We start from the raw sequence: 24,027 nt of genomic DNA on the forward strand, positions 1-24,027 counted from the left end.
CTACAAACTGAAAAAGGCTTTGTATGGTTTGAAACAAGCACCAAGGGCTTGGTATGAAAGGTTAACTGAATTCCTGATTAACCAAGGATACAAGAAAGGTGGAAATGACAAGACATTATTTGTCAAAGAAATGAATGGAAACTTGTTGATAGCACAGATATATGTTGATGACATAGTCTTTGGAGGGATGGCGGAACCGATGGTCCAACACTTTGTGAGACAGATGCAGTCTGAATTTGAGATGAGCTTGGTAGGAGAATTAACCTATTTTCTTGGATTACAGGTGAAACAGATGGAAGACACAATATTTGTGTCTCAAAGCAAGTATGCTAAAAATATCATAAAGAAATTTGGCATGGAAAATGCTGCACACAAAAGAACACCTGCTGCCACACATCTAAAATTAACCAAGGATGAGAAAGGTGTAGATGTAGACCAAAGCCTGTATAGAAGCATGATAGGGAGCCTACTGTACCTCACAGCAAGCAGGCCTGACATCACCTTTGCTGTTGGTGTATGTGCTAGGTACCAAGCTGAGCCAAAGATGAGCCATCTTACACAAGTAAAAAGAATCTTGAAGTATGTCAATGCAACCTCTGATTATGGAATAATGTATTCCCACACCAACAATGCTAGGTTGATGGGATATTGTGATGCAGATTGGGCTGGATGTGCAGATGACAGAAAAAGCACCTCTGGTGGATGCTTTTATCTAGGAGAAACTCTTATCTCATGGTTTAGCAAGAAACAAAACTGTGTTTCTCTATCCACTGCAGAAGCTGAGTACATTGCAGCTGGGAGTAGTTGCTCTCAATTATTGTGGATGAAGCAGATGCTTAAGGAATACAATGTTGAACAGGATGCTCTAACATTGTACTGTGACAATTTAAGCGCCATAAATATTTCAAAAAATCCTATTCAGCACAGTAGAACAAAGCATATTGACATTCGTCATCACTTCATCAGGGATTTGGTGGAAGAGAATATTGTGAAATTGGAGCATGTTGCAACTGAAGAACAGGTAGCTGATATTTTTACCAAAGCGTTAGATGCAAATCAGTTTGAAAGGCTTAGGGGCAAATTGGGGATTTGCCTATATGAGGAATTATAGCAGTTAAGGCATTATGTGCGCCCAACCGTTTTTTTCTCAAAATTTCAACTATTGGCGCACGTAAATCAAGGAAAGACAAAAATAACTTTCCATAACTTCTCAATTACACGCTATCATCTCTCATATCATCATTATTCCTTTCCAAAACCTTCAACTTCCTCTGAACTCTTTGCTGCGATCTGCAAACACAAACTATCATCGCAAATCATCAAAAACTTCAAAAACTTCAACAATTTCCGTGTGAAAATGTCTCAATCCTCCGGTTCCGCTCAGATCAAAAACAAACTTGTTGATGCTGTGAAAACAAGATCAAAATCTAAGAAGGAAGGATCAACTGTTGTGGTCAATGTGACACCCATATCAAGTATCCCTGCTACTAGTTCGAAAAAGAAGAAGTCTGCAAAATCCACTAAGAAAGTAAGTGAATCGTCTCCCTCAATCTCTATTAAGTCTGATTCTGTTAGGTCTAAGAAGAAGAAACCCCAATCTCCCGTAAAAAGGGGTTTGAGCATGTCTGATCTATACTTGAATAAGGATCTTTCTGAAACTGCGAATGTGGAATCGCATGATGTTGCCTCCGGCAAAAATGCGAATGTTGAATCGTCTGTTAAATCTGTGTCAGAAAAGGTGAATCTAGAAAACCCTTCTGTAGAGGAAAACCCTAGTACTGTTGAAACTCTAGGAAAAACCCAAAATATTGCTGAGAATGTTGGTGTGAGCAATAATCCTAGTGTTCCTGAGAATATGACAGTTCCCACGAATGTCATAACTGATGTTATTAAAATATCTCAAGAAAAGGCTGTTGTAACCGATGCTCCAACCGGTGTTGAACCATCCTCTATACCAACTGATGCTGAGAAGGATGTTGAAGCATCCAAAGGAGGATCTAGCCCACATGCTAACACTGCCACTGGGTCGTTTGGCAGTGGATCTAATACTCAAGCTTCCACTGAAGAGGAAGTAAACAAAGAAAGTACCCCTGAAGATGTGGCTGATTCTGAGCCAGAGAATGAAGCTGGTGAGGACTCTGAGAAAACCACCAATGAAGAACAGGACATAGTGGATGTTGATGAAGTCCCCTCTGAAGAAGATCTGCAACCTCCACCCACTCAAAAAGGTATTGGGAGAAGACTGAGAAGCAGAACCACTACACCTGCACCTACTGCTACCACTACCCCTGTTGTCATCAAGAAAACAAAGGACACTACTCTGAAACCTGTCAAGTATGGTCCTAAGAAAGGATGGAGCAAGCCTATACCTCCTCCTGAAAAGAATAAGGGTGTGCTGAAAAGGAAGAGTGCACCATCAAGTGACTCTGAATTTGAAGCTGAAAAGGATGACTCAAGCATCAAGCCTCCTGCTAAGAAGGCTATGTCTGCTAAGAAGGCCATGCCTCAGTCTGTTGCTCCTGACATTGAAGACTTTCCTTGTGACAATGTTTCATTTCATCTTCCATCTTATGCTCAACGATGGGGAATCATTTGCAAAAGAAGATTGGCTCTAGAAAGGGAACTAGGCAAAGATATTCTGGAATGTGAAGAGATTGTGAGTTTGATCAATGATGCTGGATTGATCAAAACTGTGTGGGGCTTAGGCTCCTGCTATGAAAAGCTGGTTAGGGAGTTTGTTGTCAACATCCCTATAGGTTGTGACAATCCATTGGACAAAGAATTTCAGAAGGTATATGTTCGAGGAAAATGTGTGACATTTTCTCCAAGTGTGATTAACAAGGTGCTGGGTAATGCTGATGATCCTCACCCTGACATAGATGTTTCTGACAATTTGGTCTGCAAAACTATCACAGCTGAAAAAGTGAAAACCTGGCCCAAGAAGGCGAAGGTACCTGCTGTCAAGCTAACCCAAAAGTATGCCATCTTGAATCGTATTGCATCTGTCAACTGGGTTCCTACAACACATGCATCTGATATTGCAACAAATCTGGGTAAGCTCATTTATATGATTGGTACTGGTACTAAGTTTAATGCTGGTCTATATATTTTCAATCAAGTTGTGCAGCATGCTAAAACCTCTGTTACCAAGCAACCCATTGCATTTCCAACTTTGATCTGTGACATCATCTTGTCCCAACATCCGAATATAAGGCATGAGGATGAGTCTGCTAAGAAAAGGGCAACTCCTTTGGCCATTCATCAGAAGCTGTTCAGTAAACAGCATGCTCCAGATATTGATGGACCATCAAATGCTGCTGCTGACACTCCTATGACAAGGAAGGAGATGATTGCTATGCTGGAAGCAAACTGTAAAGAGCTAGATGAAAAGAAGTTGCAGTTTGAAAGGATGATACATGCTCTGAGGGTTGAAGAGGCTGCAGCTCAAGCAGCTGATGCAGATGATGATGGTTCTAGTGGTGGAGAAGAAGCTGACTCAGAGACTGAAGGAGAAGAAAGTGATTCCTCCCCAAGTGCTTCTGTGTAATTCTGATGTTTTCTTATTTGGATTTTATCTTTTTGTTTTGCATGTCTGTGGGCTGAGCCCTGAATTTAGCACCTAGTGTGCATGGTTTGTAATATTTTGTCTGCACTTTCTGTTCTGCTACTATCTGCACTGCCTTTGGATATTATTTTATGCAGTTCCCATTTTGTCTATTTTATGGCTAAAAAGGGGGAGTAGTTATTGTATGCCATAATAGATGCTGAGCTTGATGTGCCATCAGATGGCTGGATCATCCGAATACTCCTATGCATGAATTAAGGGGGAGTAACGAACTTGGTACTCGATTCTATTTTTGAGGGGGAGCAATATTTTATTTGCTTAGCACACAATGTGCTACTGCATGTTGAAGCATTATCTGTTCCTGAGAATTTATTTTTCTCAGTTTTGAGGGAATTTATTTTTCCCCAGTGTCTCTTTTATGAGAATCTTATACTCTCTATTGGCAAAGTCCTGTGAGGCTCTTGTGCTTATCCTTCCGCTGTTGCATGCCTCTGAAGTTCTAAATTGATACATATTAAATATGCTATTTTTATGAGGGGTTATTAAAACAAGCATGTTAAATTGTTCTACCTTACTTCATGACTTTGTGCCTACGTTGAGTTGAAGAAAAGGTAGCTTGTGTATCCCTTTAGAGCGGTTGAAATAATCCTAGGATGTTTTAGCCAAAAAATTGCCAAAGGGGGAGATTGTTGGCGTTGTATGGTTGGCCTCATTTTGCTAAAACATGTGATCTTTCCTGATGTGGAACTACATGCTTCCATCATCCAGTATAAGCAAGATGTTCGGTACAATGCTTCAACATTGGATACCACATCCAGTAGGCCGGGCCTGTGTATGGTGAGATCTCGCGCCTAAGTTCTAAATATGGAATCCACAATAAATGTTCGTTTGTGATAAGGAGCGTTGTCACGCATAATTATTAATGGATCTCGTGATCAAGTGTTGCTTGTTAATCAGATCTTCAAGTTAAGGAAACAAAACATTTTAATTGAAGAATATTCCTTGAAGGGACCATTAATCATGCTGAGCTATTGAAGCCTAATTGAAGACCTAGCCTGAGCTCGTGAAGGTTATTTAAAGAAGGTTGACTCCATTGTTCAAGTGACTGAAACCAGATTTGAGTATTACAAAGCGTGAGTTTAGGTTTTAGTATTGTGTCTATTGTGTTCTAAGTCTTGTGTTGATTTTCCACTAGACTAGGAACTGTGTGTCTTTGTGTTGTAATATCTCTGGAGCTTCTAAGCAAGGAGATAGTGTGTGTATACAATTCCAAAGCTTTTAAGTAAGGAATTGGTGTGTGTTTTATGAAGTGTGTCTTCACCTGTTGAAACTAAAAGTGTACGATCACAGAGGCTGTGATCAAGAGGAGTTGAGCGGAGGTTCTCATACCTAGGTGTGACTTAGGTAGAATATAGCACGGGTGGTGTTTAGGTGAGAAGTCATAAACGGGAGGTTTATTGAGGGCTTCAAACTAATACTATCATAGTGGATTCACTCCTGGATTGGTATCCCCCAGAGTAGGCTTATGCTGAACTGGGTTAACAAATTACTGTGTTAATTTACCTTCAGTTTGTTTAGTTTATTATTCCTTGTGTATGCGCGGTTGGATGTTGGATCATTGATTCACGCATTAAAAGTGTACTATAGTGGTGAAGCGTTGAGTACAACATCTTAATACTAGTGTGCCAGAATTTCAATACACAAGATTGTTATCACGGAAAGGTTTCGTCAGATCACATGACATTCTCGTCACTTGGGTAGCAGTGATGTGTTGCTAGATACCGCTCACTGTTTATAATATTAAATATGTGATTTAATATTATTGCCAACGTTACGAGAACCTATAGGGTCACACACAAAGAACAGATAGATGAGAGAAATAAATAAGTAAGACTTATTTATAAAATAATAAGTAGGACTTATTAGTAATTAAATAATTAAGTATGACTTATTATTTAATTTATGAAAATAGAGAAACGCGGTCCACCGTAAGGTACGGTGTAGTGCTTGGTTTGATGACCACACAAGTGGTTCTATAAATAGAACCCTTGTGATGAAGTTTTGTAAGCTTAACCTAATTTACAAAGTGAAACCTAGCCGCCGCTCTCTAAACCCGGTTCTCTCTGAATCTCTGGTGGAATTGGCTAGCACCGGTCAGTTGTAACGACCCAATTTTCGTATTATTATTTTTATGTGTTAAAATATTTTATTAACGTAGAAATTTAATTAAGTTAATAACTAGAGTTATTTATCGAGTACTTTAGTTATTAAGCGATAGTGAGAGTTAGTGTGTTATTGGGCCAAGCCAATTGGGCTTGAGGCCCAATGGGCCTTGTGTGAGGTGAGGGTGGCGCCATATGGCATGAAGCAAGGGAGAGAACATTTCATTTTCTCATAACTTTGTGTTCTTGAGAGGAGAAGAGGAGAGCTTGGGAGCTAGAGCAAGGGGAGAGCTAGGGATTCGAGATCTTCGTCGTGTTTTCTTCGAATCCAGGTAAGAGAGTAGATTTCATATTCGTGGGTGATCCGAGGAAGGGGAGAATGTCGATTTCTCCTCACCCGAACTTCCTCCACCCCATTTTCGTTTTAGTTGTGAATGGATTTTCTTAATGGAAATCGATTCCAAGGTTCATAACATGTTTAACATGCTCTTATCATGATGTATGAACGAATCTAATGGTTAAAAACGAGATTTATAAAGGATTAAACTCAAGAACATTGTGTTCTTGAGTGTTTTGAGTAAAAGTGATAAATCTCTACTTTTTCGTAGTAAAAATGGTAGATCGGTGAAATGAACCGTCCTTTTGTGTTTAGATATGTTTGTAGCACTTGAATACAAACTCTTTTGGGATTTATAACATGAAAAATGGGATTTTTGGGCGTTTTTGTGTAGAAAACGCATATTTTTCCGCCTAAAACGCAATAATTTCCGCCTGAAACGGCAGAACAGTGAGCAGCCAGCCTTTCAGATGTTTTTCCGCCCCAGGCGTAAACATTTCCGCCTCAGGCGTAAACTTCCGCCCCAGGCGTAAATATTTCCGCCCCAGGCGGAAATACTGCAGATTGCACCAGTTTTTCATCTGCGATCTTCCTTTGCATGTAGTTTCGAATCAGTGTCTTATTCTTACATGATTGTTGATGATTGTTGATGATTGTTAATGCTTGTTGATGCTTGTTGATGCTTATAATGATTGTTAATCATGTATGAAGTATAAATGAAGTATATTAAGGTGTTAATCAACTTAATAAAGAAGGATATTAGAATTATGTTATTCTAATAAAGAAGTATATCGAATTATGTTATTCGATAAAGAAGGATATTAAGGTATAGTGTTATCTTAATAAAGAAGTAATGTTGGATAGTGTTCCACATTAGTAAATGAAGAGCTTAATGCTAATTAAAATGATTGTGAGTGAATTCATGAAAAACATATACATGCATTCATGAATATATGTGATATTGGATATTCCAATAAAGAAGGATATCGGATTATATTTATCCGATAAAGAAGGATATTAGAGGTGAGATACTCTAATAAAGAAGATGGTACCACATGCATTAGAGGTGTCTAGAGGACATAGCATGAATGTGAAGCATTAGATTGCATTAGGGATTATGTGTGCATTTTATGATAAATAATGTTTGACACGTACTTGGTAAATGTTGATTGTTAATCCGTATGTGAGGAGTAAAGTCCGTCATGACTATAAAATGAACAACGCAGGGTCCGTCATGACCATAATCTGAACCGTGTATTTGTGGTGTTAGATTACATTAGGAACTTTATGTGTATTCCTATTTGTAATTGAGTTATGTGTATTTGTTGATGTTTTGGTATTGTCCGAGACGACGTGAAACTATATGTTTGGTGTATTTTGTGGATGGTTGATTAGGTGATAAATGAAGTATATGCATGATATATGAATATGCATGAATGATGGTGATGTATATGTATAATGTATGATTATGCATGTTTTTATGAAGAAGTGTTTAAGTACCATTTACTTACACTTGTATATTTTGAGTATGTTATCTAACTCTCTTTTATGTGTTATGTGCTGGACCGTTGGGGGTCCAGATTTACAGGTTTTGTGGTATTCGATGTCGAGTCGTCGGTGAAGCTCTGCTCTGATTGTGACACGGGAAAAAGGGGTTTATATGTATATAGAGTCTCCTTATCTAGGTTGTTTTGTATAGCTAATAAATACATTAGTTGATTTAACATTTGTATAAACAAGTATTTTTACTAATTAACTACATTAGTATTATTTTGGTAGAGGAGTGTAATACTCGAACCGATATAAATAAATTAAATGTGATTTTCCGTTGCGTATTTTGAAAAAGATTTTACTAAAAGTATAAATATATAAATAATGGATTTGGGTGTTACAATTGGTATCAGAGCCTCGTTGTCTTCGGACTGTGTGGGTTATGTGTCGATCAGAGCAGGTCTGTGCAGTCAGACCAAGTGAGTATTGTGTGTCAGTCGCGTTTGTCTAACATTTTTGTTGTGTTTGTTTTGTGAAATCACTTATGTTGTTCATTTAGGAACTATGAGTGGTGTGAATTGGATTAATCGATCCATTCTTTTGTTGAGTAGTGGTGTGAGTGCTATACTTCTATGTTTATAATAGTTGTATATGCTTAGAGTTTAACCTTTGTGTAGTTTAAACTTGATTGATTGATGCTTATTTGCTAATTGTTGACGATCCAGCATGATATAAAACTGCATGTGATGATCCGGCATGATGTAAAACTGCATGTGACGATCCGGCATGATATAAAACTGCATGTGGTATTGATTTGAAATAATTTTAAAAACTAATATTATTTCTTGAAGATTTTGGTGAAAATATAGTTATTTTCTTTTGAGTGAGTGAAAATTAATTTTCAAAATGGTGAGAAGAGTAGGATATTAATGTGTCCTGATATGTGTTTGTTATATGTTTGTTTATAACATGTGCTAGATGATTACTAGGCATTTGAATTGCTATGCGTTTTATGAGTAAAAACATGAAGATCTCATAATTCTATGTTGTGATTGTTGATGCATGATTCTAATTGTGCTTTCAAGTCTATAATGATGTTATATGCTTGATGTTTTGGATTTTGTGGATTAGTGAGTCGAGAAAACGAGAGTTTAGTGAGCGTAAGTTCAAAACCGTAGCAGAGCACCCAGATTTTTGGATGTGCTCGCTAGGCGAAGAATGAACCTCGCTGAGTCTCACTAAGTCTTGCTAAATCTTGTGAATGTTTTTGACTTGTCTCGCCGGGAGCTCGCTAGCTTTTGCTAAGCGAGGGAGCCAGACAAGAAATTTATTTTGTTGACGTCTTGTTCTGAGTTGATTGAATGTGAGTATGAATTATTGCTATGCAATGTTCATTTTTCTTGTGTTGTTTTGACTTCCTAACTTTGAGAAGTGAGGGAAGTATAGGTTACTTGAATGCTTGCATGAATTTGTGTTAGTGTTTAGGTATCGTGGGTTAGGTTTTGTCCCCTGTATGCGACATGCGTATAAACGATGTCGATACTAGTTTCTTCTTAGGAAGAATATGTTTAGAGACGATAGAACCGTTAGGTGTGAGCACCAGAAGTTCTAGTGGAAGAGTGTAGGTGGGTTTGAGATAAGTGGGGGAGAAGGTTATATCCCTCCGAGATGTTTCGATCGTGAGAAGATGAGATGAGTAGAGATGTTCTTGAAGCGGAATATTCAGGAATTGGCGACGTTGTTCGAAATGGAATGAATGGGCGCAACAATTTGTGAGAAACTATTAGAAGAGGAGTTGTCGGACCAAGTGTTTCGCCGTGAGGCGTTAGTGAGATTGGTTAAGTGAGATGAAGAGTATTCGGAATGATTGGAAATCGTGTGTTGCACTAAAAGTATGGAGGCGTGTTTTGTGGACCAAAGTTGAAGTACCTGTTTGATCGAAATGAGTCGAATATGAAGAAGAGGGAGTGATTAAGATTCTTGAGGAGGTGATGATTTTGAAGTAAGTTGTCATCCAAGTGGATCGGATGTTGTACCGGATTCTTGAGTAAGAAGCTTTACGTGAGTCGTGCATATGGTAGTAGAATGAATTGGTTGAACAATTTGGAGTTCTAAGTCTAGTGTGTGAAGTGACTTTCGGAAGAGATTTGAGAAGCTTAGAGAAAGAGATGTGAAGATTAGTGAACCGTTGGTGTTAATTAATCGGTGAAGGGAAGTAGGTTTTAAAGTAAATAAGAATGGAGTTGAGAAATATCATAATAGGATTGGTATGTTTGTTGAATCGTTGGAAGTGAGGATTGTATGAGTAGTCGAGTTTATTCGAAGATGGAAGGAGGATAACAATTCGAAAGATTTTGTGAGAGGCTTGCCGAAGAAAGGGTAATTGGATTTGGATAATGACAGGGCAATTTGTGTCGAAGTTGAATGAGATCCTAGAAGTGGAGATGAAGCTAAAAGAGAGGTATCATTTTTGAATGATGAAGAATAAGAAAGTTAGCCGTTGGAGAACGTGTTGAGAATGAGTAGTAGGAGGTCATGTTGGAAGTGACTTGTGTTAGGTGAGAGTTTGCGAAAAGGATTACCGCACATATGAGTAGATGTTGTGTTTGAGCACATATAGTAAGGAGTTGAAGGTGATGCCTAAGGTAAGTGTCAGAGAGCATTTGGTAGTGCCCACAAGATAAGAGTGAGTAAGTATTTGCTAAGGAATTTGGATTTGTGGAATGGAAGAGTCGGTAGAGACTAGTTTTGTTAGATGCATCGTGGATGTTGATGAGGTATGGTCACAATCGGTGACAATGAAGTAAAGGATTTTAAATTGTTTCATCATGGATGATGGAACGGTAGTGATTTGGTGCATAACTTAAAATGTATTTTTGGACGAGAATTTTTAGAAATTTTCTAGAAATGTCAGGTTGGGAGTAGACAAGGAGTCGCTAGTAAGAATACTAAGATAAAGAGTTGATATTGGAAGACCTTGTACCTTATATTAGAATTTAATGGATAGAGTTAGATCGTATGACGAGTATTTGGAGCTTTGTGAATTTAATTCAAGAGTTTGATTTTGGGATCGAATGTACTAAGGAGAAGTGGTGTTGGAAAACGTTTGCGTTAAGGAATGCAAATATTGGTTAAGAGATTACTTGGGAATAGAGTAGGGTATTGGATTCGACTCAATGTGAGAAAAGGAATTTGACGGTTAGAGACGGTAGTTTTTAGCATGTGTCAATGAAGTTTGAGAATGTTGGTCATCGAGTGATATGTTGGAATAAGATTCGAATATGAATAAGTGGTGTAGCACAGTTAAGTGATTCATGAGGGAATCAAAGATTTATGAGAATTATGGAGTTGTGGAAGTATTCCACGGAAGTATCTTTCGGAGAGTCCGATTGGTTGTACCTATTTTGGGGGTAACGTTGTGAGGTCGTAGAATGTGAGTCTATGGATATTTCGTGCGAAGTTGACGTTTTAGCGGTTTGATAAGAATGGTTTGTGCCGATATCATGATTGTTGAATATTTATTGACAAATTGAGGAACTGGCCGTCCTTGATCTCTTGTTGATAAATAGACAAAAATTGTGTTGGATGGGATAAATTAATTTTGTCAAACTTGGTAATGTGCAGTGTTTTGAACGTTTCATTGGAGGGTCGGATACAGGAGTTATCCGGAGTTGCTTTAGTTGCGTAATTTTCGAGGGCGAAAATCTTTTAAGTGGGGGAGAGTTGTAACGACCCAATTTTCGTATTATTATTTTTATGTGTTAAAATATTTTATTAACGTAGAAATTTAATTAAGTTAATAACTAGAGTTATTTATCGAGTACTTTAGTTATTAAGCGATAGTGAGAGTTAGTGTGTTATTGGGCCAAGCCAATTGGGCTTGAGGCCCAATGGGCCTTGTGTGAGGTGAGGGTGGCGCCATATGGCATGAAGCAAGGGAGAGAACATTTCATTTTCTCATAACTTTGTGTTCTTGAGAGGAGAAGAGGAGAGCTTGGGAGCTAGAGCAAGGGGAGAGCTAGGGATTCGAGATCTTCGTCGTGTTTTCTTCGAATCCAGGTAAGAGAGTAGATTTCATATTCGTGGGTGATCCGAGGAAGGGGAGAATGTCGATTTCTCCTCACCCGAACTTCCTCCACCCCATTTTCGTTTTAGTTGTGAATGGATTTTCTTAATGGAAATCGATTCCAAGGTTCATAACATGTTTAACATGCTCTTATCATGATGTATGAACGAATCTAATGGTTAAAAACGAGATTTATAAAGGATTAAACTCAAGAACATTGTGTTCTTGAGTGTTTTGAGTAAAAGTGATAAATCTCTACTTTTTCGTAGTAAAAATGGTAGATCGGTGAAATGAACCGTCCTTTTGTGTTTAGATATGTTTGTAGCACTTGAATACAAACTCTTTTGGGATTTATAACATGAAAAATGGGATTTTTGGGCGTTTTTGTGTAGAAAACGCATATTTTTCCGCCTAAAACGCAATAATTTCCGCCTGAAACGGCAGAACAGTGAGCAGCCAGCCTTTCAGATGTTTTTCCGCCCCAGGCGTAAACATTTCCGCCTCAGGCGTAAACTTCCGCCCCAGGCGTAAATATTTCCGCCCCAGGCGGAAATACTGCAGATTGCACCAGTTTTTCATCTGCGATCTTCCTTTGCATGTAGTTTCGAATCAGTGTCTTATTCTTACATGATTGTTGATGATTGTTGATGATTGTTAATGCTTGTTGATGCTTGTTGATGCTTATAATGATTGTTAATCATGTATGAAGTATAAATGAAGTATATTAAGGTGTTAATCAACTTAATAAAGAAGGATATTAGAATTATGTTATTCTAATAAAGAAGTATATCGAATTATGTTATTCGATAAAGAAGGATATTAAGGTATAGTGTTATCTTAATAAAGAAGTAATGTTGGATAGTGTTCCACATTAGTAAATGAAGAGCTTAATGCTAATTAAAATGATTGTGAGTGAATTCATGAAAAACATATACATGCATTCATGAATATATGTGATATTGGATATTCCAATAAAGAAGGATATCGGATTATATTTATCCGATAAAGAAGGATATTAGAGGTGAGATACTCTAATAAAGAAGATGGTACCACATGCATTAGAGGTGTCTAGAGGACATAGCATGAATGTGAAGCATTAGATTGCATTAGGGATTATGTGTGCATTTTATGATAAATAATGTTTGACACGTACTTGGTAAATGTTGATTGTTAATCCGTATGTGAGGAGTAAAGTCCGTCATGACTATAAAATGAACAACGCAGGGTCCGTCATGACCATAATCTGAACCGTGTATTTGTGGTGTTAGATTACATTAGGAACTTTATGTGTATTCCTATTTGTAATTGAGTTATGTGTATTTGTTGATGTTTTGGTATTGTCCGAGACGACGTGAAACTATATGTTTGGTGTATTTTGTGGATGGTTGATTAGGTGATAAATGAAGTATATGCATGATATATGAATATGCATGAATGATGGTGATGTATATGTATAATGTATGATTATGCATGTTTTTATGAAGAAGTGTTTAAGTACCATTTACTTACACTTGTATATTTTGAGTATGTTATCTAACTCTCTTTTATGTGTTATGTGCTGGACCGTTGGGGGTCCAGATTTACAGGTTTTGTGGTATTCGATGTCGAGTCGTCGGTGAAGCTCTGCTCTGATTGTGACACGGGAAAAAGGGGTTTATATGTATATAGAGTCTCCTTATCTAGGTTGTTTTGTATAGCTAATAAATACATTAGTTGATTTAACATTTGTATAAACAAGTATTTTTACTAATTAACTACATTAGTATTATTTTGGTAGAGGAGTGTAATACTCGAACCGATATAAATAAATTAAATGTGATTTTCCGTTGCGTATTTTGAAAAAGATTTTACTAAAAGTATAAATATATAAATAATGGGTTTGGGTGTTACAGGTCATCGGAGAAGGTCTGTTCGTGTGGACTGAGTAGATGCATCGCTACTTTGCTTTGCTAGTGATCGAAACTATTTCCATACTTTGTGAGGTAACAATTCTATCACTGATTCATTCTAAGTTCGTAATGATCCAAGGAAAGGAAATCGTTTTTTTTTTTAAAATTCCGCTGCCTCTGATATATCGATTTCCCTTCAGATAGGACGAGTTGCATCATTATTTTGGTGCATTTGGCATAATCGAAACGACAAGATCTAGAATGACAATATTCAGTCCCCGAGCCAAGTTGGAAGCATGGCGTTCGTCGTCTGGAATGAGTGGTTTACTGTCCACCAACTGCAGCATCATAACGTTATCCCTGTTGAGGATCCTAAGCCGGTTAGGTGGGAGAAACCAGGAGTGGGATGGATAAAGTGTAATGTTGATGTTGCGTTTGTAGTTAGGTCCGGTGTTACTTCTATGTGTATTTGCTTTCGTGATCCCAACGGGCATTTTGTGGCTGACTTGACTCAATGGCAGCAGCCTGTTTGTTCCATAGTGGAAGACGAAGCATTAGCACTCTTACATGCTATGAAAGAAGCTATTCATCATGGATTTGAGCGAGTTCAATTTGAAAGTGACTCAAAGCTGTTGGTTGACGTTATCCATTCGAGAAGACGGGGCAACTCGGAATTTAGTTTAATAGTTAACGACATTATTCTTCTTATGTCATCTTCTTATGTAAACTTTGAGGTTAAGTTTGTTAGGAGACAAGCAAATTTGGTAGCTCATACTCTTGCTAGGGCGGCCAATGTTTGGGCTAGTTTCTATAGATTTGAGATTATTCCCTTATGTATTGAACATTTATTAGTTAATGATATGAATTAAGTTTGTTTGGTTCAAAAAAAATTGTATGAAGCCTTTTTAGAGGCGGCACATCAACAAAATCGAGACATAAGAGCAATTTAGAGTTCGCTTATAGAAATGTCGTAAAATAAATTATAACCTTTAACTTCTAAACTTTTGCATAGGTCATATACATTCAAATTATTTCTAATGTAGTTGAGACATACATCTTTTTTTTTACAAAACATACCAAATCCATGGTTTAAATAGAAGGAAAACTTCCGATCAAATTGACGTGCTCCACAATCATCACACTGCAATGACCACATTTATTCCATAAAGCAATCTTTAAACTTCAATCCTTAAAAAGGTGAAAAATGGATATTGAAAATAGAATAACATTCGTATATATACTTAAAAAGATAAATATATATAGTGGCCGACTTATTTGTTGAGAATATATATACACATAATTTGCTAAAATATCTATATATAGAAAACATACAAAATAATTTAAATACAAAAAATGAGAGAGCATAACTAAACAAAAAGTATGTGATACATGTGAATATATATTAGTTATATAAGGATCAGTGTTACATTAAGAAACATTCCAATAGTCATAAGATTTAATTGTAATGAGTGTTTAGTTATCATTGCATTATATTTTTACAAATTAACTATGCAAAGGTTAATTCATAGCATAAGAAATTAGAACTCTTTATGCAAAAACTACAATAACACATGGAGTTTTATTCTTTTCATTTTAGTGTGCCGTTTCTTTTGCAGATAATCAAAAGTCACACTATGAATTTGTGTTTCCAATTATTTGCAATTAAGCATAAAATAAATCTCATAACCAATTTCAATTATTTTTTTTTCTATGGACTAATAATAGACATGTTATTATTCTCGTATTTATCAATTCTTTTTTCTAAAAAGTCCGATATCAAATATAAAATTATATTCATAATTATACAATAACTTTAGTAAAATTACCTATTATAATTTTTTTTGTTTACCACATTAAAACAACTATAAAATACTCAAACAAATTCGATCAATTTTCTCATCATCTTCAATCAATATTTCCATCAATTTATCTGTTCTCTTCAATCAATTTTTCCGGGTTGCTTTGCAACTTCCATCAATTTTTACACCCCTTTGCTTTTTGTGATTTTAAAATCTCTTACCCATGGCCATGTGTTACGATCAACTTGGCGTTGGAGGCTTTTGCTTGGTTGCCGATCTCCGCAGCCATATAGCATTGTATTATTTTATAGAAGTACTATTCTCTCCGATCCTTATTATAAATAACACTTTAAAAAAATTACACAGATCAAGAAAACACATTTAACATAGTTATTTTCGTTTAATACTCTTATATATTTAAATTTATTTTATGTATACCCTTATTTAATTACTATTTATTCGACTAACTTACTTATTTTTAAATTCTCTCTCATAATATATAAGGGCATACGTGACATTGAAGATTTAAAATATTTGAAAATTGGTCAAAATTTCTTATAAAAAAAACAATTTTTTTTTTCTTCAAAGTGTTCCTTATAAAAAGAACCAGAGGGAGTATATGAAAAAGAAAAGACAAGAGGAGGAATACCTAATGATCGGAGTCTGGACGAGTTGCATACACAGACATGCAACTGTTGTGTGAATATATGCCTTGACAGGAACATTGTGGTTTTGATGATTGACAAAAGAAGTGTAAGAATGACAAGGATGCAAAAAGCGGAAAAGAGAATCTAGCTTTCAAGACTTGGTTTATAGAACTATTGGATTATGTAATCCATATTTTTTTAAGATCCTTATGTGAGTAGTAAAAATAGCTCTCAAAATAATATATCACACACTCACTATAATTTTTATTTAAATGTGATTTTGAATAAAAATATTTTTGCATAAATTGTGTTTTGGAAATTGCATATTTTTTTTTCTCGTTAAATATTTTAGAACATGCTTTTGAACAAGGTCATAATTATATTTTAGCAATGGACTTGCTCTTTTAGCTTGTCAATTATATTTATGCATTCAACTTGTTTCAGTATGATCTCTTTCTAAACAATAACCATTTTGATTATTACCATAATCAATTAGCCTACCATTCGATTCAACGATCTTGTTTTTAATTTCTAATTGATGTTGAGCAAGAGATACAGCCATGCTGCGTATTTTTGGAATTTCATTCACAATTAAATAAATACACCTCACTTTCATTTATCCTATAAATATATATATATATATATATATATATATATATATATATATATATATATATATATATATATATATATATATATATATATGTGTATTACCGTAGCTCATTAAACTAATACATTTTGCATGAAAATATATTAAGAATATTACTCATCACTCTCATTATTTTTACACTTGCTAATATATTTATTTGACAGTTTTTTTATACTACATAGTTTACTTGTAGTACTTGTGCTTCAATTTGTTTTATCTACACATATGGTGTAATATCTTGTAACTCAATTTATTCCACTTGTATTGGGTGTGATCCCAAGGTTTTCAAGAGAGGTGATATCTCTTGGTTTAGAGGCTCTTGCACAAGGGAGGTGATATCCCATTGTTTGTGTTGAGAGTTCTCGATTGTAAAGGTTATTAGCTTATCCTGTTATAAAAGCTTGGTTTAGTGAAATCTCAAGGTGCTTTCCTTGGGGACTGGAGTAGGCCCTTTGTCTTTGCCGAACCAGAATAATTTCTTTGTGTTTTTCTTCTTACCCTTTCATCTCTTTTATTTCTCGCTACAAGTTATTTTTATTTGGTTAAAATATTTTAAGTACTTATTTTTAATAATTTTTTGAGTACACAATTCACCTCCCTCTTGTATCGTTTGGAGTCACGTGACTAACATGTTGATGGCGTGTGTTATTAAAGAATTCTTGAACTATTTTGCTGTCATACCGTTCAAATCATATTTTTAGATGTTTTACTTTGTACATTAAGTTTTCTTTTAGTGAATTATACTTTTCTAGCTAATTGAGAGATTGATAAAAAAAATGGGAATGAAAGGATCTAATTCCCTACATCTTCATGTATTTTGATCGGCGGATAACTTACTACATATATATGCAACATGTCTTTTTCATTGAAATACATTGTTGAAATTACTATTTTCATTTTATAACTTTTGTACTTAGTGATAAAGATCGAGGTGTATTGAATTGAGATTTCGATGGATTATTTTAGTAAAAAAGTCTTGAAGATTTTAAAACATTTTGTGGGATTGTATTGACTTTGTGGGATTTTAATGACATTTTCAACAATCACGATTTTCAACAGTCAAGACTTTAAAGAATTTATTACACAAATTTTCTAGATTTCAGAGTACTTTATGAATTTTTATGATTTCAAATAATTCAGTGATTTGTTTTCTAAAAAAAAAGTTATTGATTTCCTAAAATAACATACAATAATAATAAAAATTAATCAATATAACAAAATAAAATCAATGAATCAAGAAAACAAAACAAATAAAAAAATTACGTTAAATTGTTACAAAAAAAAAGTTATGTTGAAGAATTTGAAAAAAAAAAAACATAACAGATGGAAAAAAAATTACGTTAAATTGTTACAAGAAAAAAAGTTATGTTGAAGAATTTTGAGAGTGGTATATGTATGATGATGATTGAACAATACACCAAATTTTTTTTTCATGGCATACGTTGAGGAAATTTTTGATCTGACGCAAGCATATAATTGATTGAAAAATATATATAATCCATTCCACTTGTAAGAGAAGAAACTCTGGAAAATTATATTAGATGTTTATAATTACATGTATGGACAATATAGCAAGTTGTAAGAGAAGAACATATTTTGAACTGATGAGTTCCGACGACAGTAGAGAAAAAAAAGTCGGTGGGAGAGCATGAACAATCTCAGGGTTTGGAGTGGGATTGTTTGAGGAGTGTAGTATTTATACTTTCAACTAAAAAGTCTCATGAAATCCATCAAAATCGGTAGGCTTTTGAATACCAATTGACATTCTATAAATGACAAGAAATCTCAATTGAATACCAACAGATTTTATTGCCCTAAAAAAATCGTAATTGTCTTAATTGAATACCACAAGATTTACTTAACTTTTGTAAAAGTCTTTATTGAATACCACAAAACTTTTTTATAATAAAAAAGTCTTTTAAAATCATTTGAAATATCAATCCAATACATCCCCTAAGAGTCTGTTTGGTATGGTCAAAACAAAGTAAGAGGAAAAAAATTACTCAAATAAATGATTGTCACCCACTACCATCAATTTTGTCATAAACCTCTGTCTTTTCATTTATTATTTATTATTAAATAAATTAAAATAAATTTTAAAGATGGGTCCACTTGCATATACAAAGGCAACTTATTAGATTTTTTATATAAGTGTAATCACCCATCACTGTCACCGTGCTCGTGGTTCGGTTTGAATTTATTTTGAGATAAAAATTCATTTGATCCAAAGTTAAAATTACAAGCGGTTCAGTTTGGTTTTGGATGACTACATAAAAAAATATGATCCAATCCAATCTAATTTTGTGCGGTTTAATTTGAATCGATTTTTTGCAAAGTGTTTGTTTCGGATATTAAGAAAATATATGAACTTCTAAAAATATGCGGATATTAAGAAAAGTCGTTTAGTAATAACTTTGTTTGACTTGTGTGAGATTATTACTAATTTACCCTTTATTATTGTGAGAACTGAGAACTGATAATTATTGTGAGAAATAAGAACTATTAATAGTAACCATTAGATTTAATTGACGTATTAGATTAAAATCTTCTCACTCGCTTAAAATCTCATGTGATTTTATTTGTGCAGATTGAAAAATCTTCTTATATATAATCTTTCTTAATTCATTTGCAGCTCCCTTCAAAACTTACTTGAATAAATTTTTACTTCTCTGTTCAATTTTTTAACACAACAATGTCGTGATACAATTTTCTCTTAATTTCACGAATATAAATTTTTTTTTTTATAACCAAAAGCATTACGCTTAAGATATATATACAACTGGTTCTTTTGCAAAAAATTATTTAGAAACACAAAACATCGAGCTAGGAGTGCAAAGCAAACAACATGCAACCAATTAATCAATTCCATATCGTCAACAACTTTGTCACAAATTAAAAATTGACAAGTACCTGACTCGAGGCCTCTCCTCAAGAAAGCACCAACATGACTTATGTGTTGCTGTATTTAATTAATTGTTATGGTAATTTTTCATTTTGTTTAGCTCAACAAATGCACACATCTTGGGTTAGAATTATTGTCCATTTTCTATCTCAAAAACCTCAAACATGAACACAAAAAAGCCAAGAAAAAAAACTAAAATGACAAATATCTAATATTTTCTTAGAGGGAATTAAACAAGCGGAATGAATGATCAAGTGTTAGAATAGAATTATTGAACAGTTTCTGAGTTAATAATAAATTAAATTAAGAAAGATTATAGGAATAAATTAGGAAAGATTATATTTAGGAAGATTTTTCAATCTACACAAGATTATATTTAGAGTGAGAGAATTTTAATATGATACGTTAGTTAAATTTAAGGGTTATTATCAATTGTTCTCATTTCTTATAATATTTATCAGTTCTCACCGGATACACTCCATATATATATATATATATATATATATATATATATATATATATATATATATTTATTTATTTAAAATAATTAAAGAGTGATGAAGAAAATATGTGTGGTTGTGGAAGAGGGTGAATGTTTTGCATTCTATGCCATGCCTTGTTGTTGCAGGCTGGAATCTGGAAGGATAAGAGGAGATAAGATATGTAATCTGGCATTGTTGTACATAGTACATACATCACAAGATCATTGAATTTTTTTAATTTAATGGTCATTTTCATTATGGACCAATACACCCATTACGAATTATATTGTTTTGTTTTCTTCCAGTTTTGTTTCCTTCAATTATTATACACTAGGGGTAAACCCGTGCAGCATGAGTTTGATTAAATATATAATTAAAATATTTTTTTAATTTAATGGTCATTTTCATTATGGACCAATACATCCATTACGAATTACTCCCTCCGTCCCAAATTATAAGGAAAAATAAAAAAATCACACTTATTAAGAAAAAGTAAAATATGAGAATTTGAAGTATGTTTTTGTGGGTTTTCCTTGGAATAAGTTGCATAGAAAGATGTAAAAACAATTTTTATTGATTGTTGTTTATTGAGAAAATGAGAGAGAGAATAAATTAAATGCAATTTGCATTTAATTTTATGAAAATAAGGAAAAAACTTTCTTGAAAATGATTTTTTTCCCTTATAATTTGGGACAAAAAAAATGGGTTTTTTTCCTTTATAATTTGGGACGGAGGGAGTATATTGTTTTGTTTTCTTCCAGATTTGTTTCCTTCAATTATTATACATTACCCTTTTGAGGATTATATTTATATGGTATATAGTGTACATCACTAGATCATTGAATCTTTTTAATTTAATGTTATGACACATTTGTTCATTCGAAAAACAAGAGTGCATTGCAAGGCACCAACCACCACTTCAAAGCTGAAAACACAGATCCCTATATAATTGTATGGGAAATGCTAAGCAGCACCTTTAAAATATTTGTTAAGCATATTAATAAAAAAGAAATTATCTTCAAATTTATGCATTTTTTTTGGTATAGTATCTTGAAATTTATACATTTAATATCTTAAAAATATAAAAATTCTTTCCTCAACATTAATTTTATTTTTAATTGTATTTTTTTGTATGTTTAACAAGTATTATAAAACGCCATTTAGCATGATCCTAAATATATTTAACAAAAGATTTTGTGCTTGATGTATAGTGTATACAAGTCTATGTTCTTTTATTAAATTTTAAATTAGACAAGATAATATCTGATTTTAGTTGACACTTTTTATTTATTTTTGACTAATGTTAGTTGACACTTGACAATTTAGATTTTTTTGTTTACATGAAATTTAAATTTAAGGTGAGAAGATGGTGCCCCAATCTAAAGTAAATGAAGACCTTAGATTCAAAGAGTGATTATAAAGGTATTTACATTAGTCTTTCTTCAAAGGCTATGGTACCCAACCCAAATCAGAAAGACCTTAGAGCATCCATAATGGAGCACTCAAACTTTGAGTATGAAGGTGTGAAAACACAAGAAGGGGGGGGGGGGGGGGGGGTTGAATTGTGTTTTAGTCAAGTTTAAAACTTTTTCAAGTTCTTAACTTAACTTCAACAGCAGCGGATAAATAACACAATAAAACACGTTAAGAGAGAGAGAGAGAGATCACACAAGCAATTTATACTGGTTCCTCTCACAAAACGAGAGTAGTCCAGTCCCCTTGCACTTCCAAGGGATTTCACTATAATCACACAAGATTACAACTGCTCAAGCACACAAGCAAGAGACTTCACCACAATGCTCAAGCACACAAGCAAGAGACTTCTCAAGTACAAATGTAATGAATAATAGAATGAATACAACAGCTCTTAATCAGAACCTAGAAGAACAAATACTAAATATTTGAACTAAAAGTGCAACAACACAGTTCAGAGGTTCAGAGCTTTGTATGAGGAATTCAGAGTTTGTTCGTGCGTGATAATAATCCTTGATGTATGTTTACAACTGATTCCTTTAGTATATATATGACTAGAAAAGAGTCGTTGCAAAGATGACCGTTGAAGTAGATAACCTTTTGTCTTCAAGCAGCTTGTCTTGATGCAGTTTGGTTGTATCTAAAACTGAGTAAGAGTTTCAGGTACTTTGACTACTGCAGAGAAGACTTTCCTTATTCAGCTAACACAATTGATGACCCACGTTCTCAAAAGAGAACAGACAAAAAGAGATTAGCTGTTCTGATCAGGCTTGAAAGGTCCTTTTCTTCATTGGTAGAAGAGTTGACTTGCAAAAGAGAATCTTTACAAACTTCAAGAAGATCATCAGAGTTTGATGAAGCTTATACCTTAAGAAGTTCTGAAGACTTCATCGTCTGAAGATTACAACTTCTGAGTCTCACAATCTTCTGAACGCTTGCAAACTTCTGAACTCCTTATCTTTTGATCTTTAATCAGAGTTTAATTGAGTCTAAGTCCTGCACACTTAAATTAAATTTTTAGTCCTTCCAATTGTTTATTAATATTTTGTTATCATCAAAACCTTAATAGATTTAGGGGCAAACATTTTTAAATCAATTTTGTTCCAACAATCTCCCCCTTTTTGATGATGACAAACATAAGTATTAATTGACAGTTGTTGTTAAATTAACTTATCATGTTTCTCTTAGGTTTATGAGGTTTGCAAGCTCCCCCTAAGATTGATACTCCTTAAAGCCTAAGCTTTAAGTTTTATCCATGATATTTTAATTTAGTATAAGATTAAGATAATTTGGAATAAAACAAATTTCATATCTTTCATCAGAGTGAGAGGTTTGCAAGCTCTCCCCCTATGTCTCATAAGGCTAAGTTAAGATTGCACTCTTAACTTATCCTTACTTATGAAATTTATTTCAGTTTCAACTTACTTAGTCTTCACATTGAAATACGTAAAACAACTTAAAAGAAACAACTTTTAACTTAACGGATAAAAACGTGAGCGTGGTTTCAGCTTTGAAACTTATCACTTATCAATTAATGCGTAACTACTCCCCCTTTTGTCATTATCAAAAAGTAAAAAAAAAAATTAGATAACCAAGACAGTCAAAGAAGAAGAGTGGTTGTTACAAAGGTGTATTTATTTCAAAAACGAAAATCAACGCGCTAAAAGGTTTATAAAAGGTGAACGAGTTAACACACATTCTTCACACAAAAAAATAATAAACAAGTATATCAAGAAGAATCAAGAAGAATGAGAAGATTTAGTTCACGTATTGCAGAGGTTCGTAGAAAGAAAGAAGAAGAAGAACACGAAAAAGATGAGAAAGATAAAGAAGACAACAAGAAACCACAAGATGCTGAAATAATAATCATTTCATCTGACTCTGAAGCTGAAGAAAATGAAGATGATGCTGACTACGTTGAGTTCTTGGCTGGCTATGTTCCAGAAGAAGAACAGGAAGAAGAAGAAGAGCAGAACCCAGAGCCTATAGAAATTTCATCAGAGGATGCTGAGGAGAAATCTGAGATTTCTTCTGAGTATTATCCATCTGACTAGGATTAGGTCGTCTTTTTCTTTTTACCAATGTACTCATCGTTGTCAGATCAGCAATAAAAATTTTCGTTTAAATTCATCTTATGTTTTTATGTTCTTGTTAATCGTAAAAAAAAATAAAAGTAAACATCACCCAAAAATATCAAACCAATAATTAAGTGAAGATTAAAAAAAAATAAGATTGTTCAGAGAATTAAAAAAAAAAAAACACACAAACGTAACATCAGAAGCAACTAATAATGTGCATAGAATCCTAAGGTTTTTTGAGAAAGGCTAAGAGCTGGTCAAATTTATCATTCAGAGAACCCACGTTGGAAATTAGACCATCCACCTTAGATTCCAAATTGAGTTGAGCTGTCCTTTGCCTTTCCAAACCTTCTTGTTGTTCCCTCAGAGCTTCTTGAAGAATCTGCAGCTGATCTTCAACCAAAGGTGCCTTGCCTTTATCAGAGGAGGGTTCACCTTCCTCTGGATAGTCAATCATCAGAGTATCAGCATCTGGAGCATCCTCTTG

General features: G+C 34.2%; 2 protein-coding genes across 2 annotated transcripts; both read left to right on the plus strand.

The window, feature by feature from the left end:
- Window positions 1–1,357: 1,357 nt before the first annotated feature.
- On the plus strand, window positions 1,358–3,758 carry LOC123894430. The gene is made up of 3 exons (XM_045944436.1): window positions 1,358–2,508; window positions 2,602–3,518; window positions 3,703–3,758. The coding sequence occupies exons 1-3, from the start codon at window positions 1,358–1,360 to the stop codon at window positions 3,756–3,758; spliced, it is 2,124 nt and encodes a 707-aa protein (XP_045800392.1).
- Window positions 3,759–13,806: 10,048 nt separating this feature from the next.
- LOC123894431 lies at window positions 13,807–16,104 on the plus strand. The gene is made up of 2 exons (XM_045944437.1): window positions 13,807–14,141; window positions 16,029–16,104. Exons 1-2 carry the CDS (start codon window positions 13,807–13,809, stop codon window positions 16,102–16,104), a joined length of 411 nt encoding a protein of 136 aa, XP_045800393.1.
- Window positions 16,105–24,027: the final 7,923 nt, after the last annotated feature.

Source organism: Trifolium pratense, linkage group LG7 (genome assembly GCF_020283565.1).
Source record: "Trifolium pratense cultivar HEN17-A07 linkage group LG7, ARS_RC_1.1, whole genome shotgun sequence".
NCBI classification, from domain to species: Eukaryota; Viridiplantae; Streptophyta; class Magnoliopsida; order Fabales; family Fabaceae; genus Trifolium; species Trifolium pratense.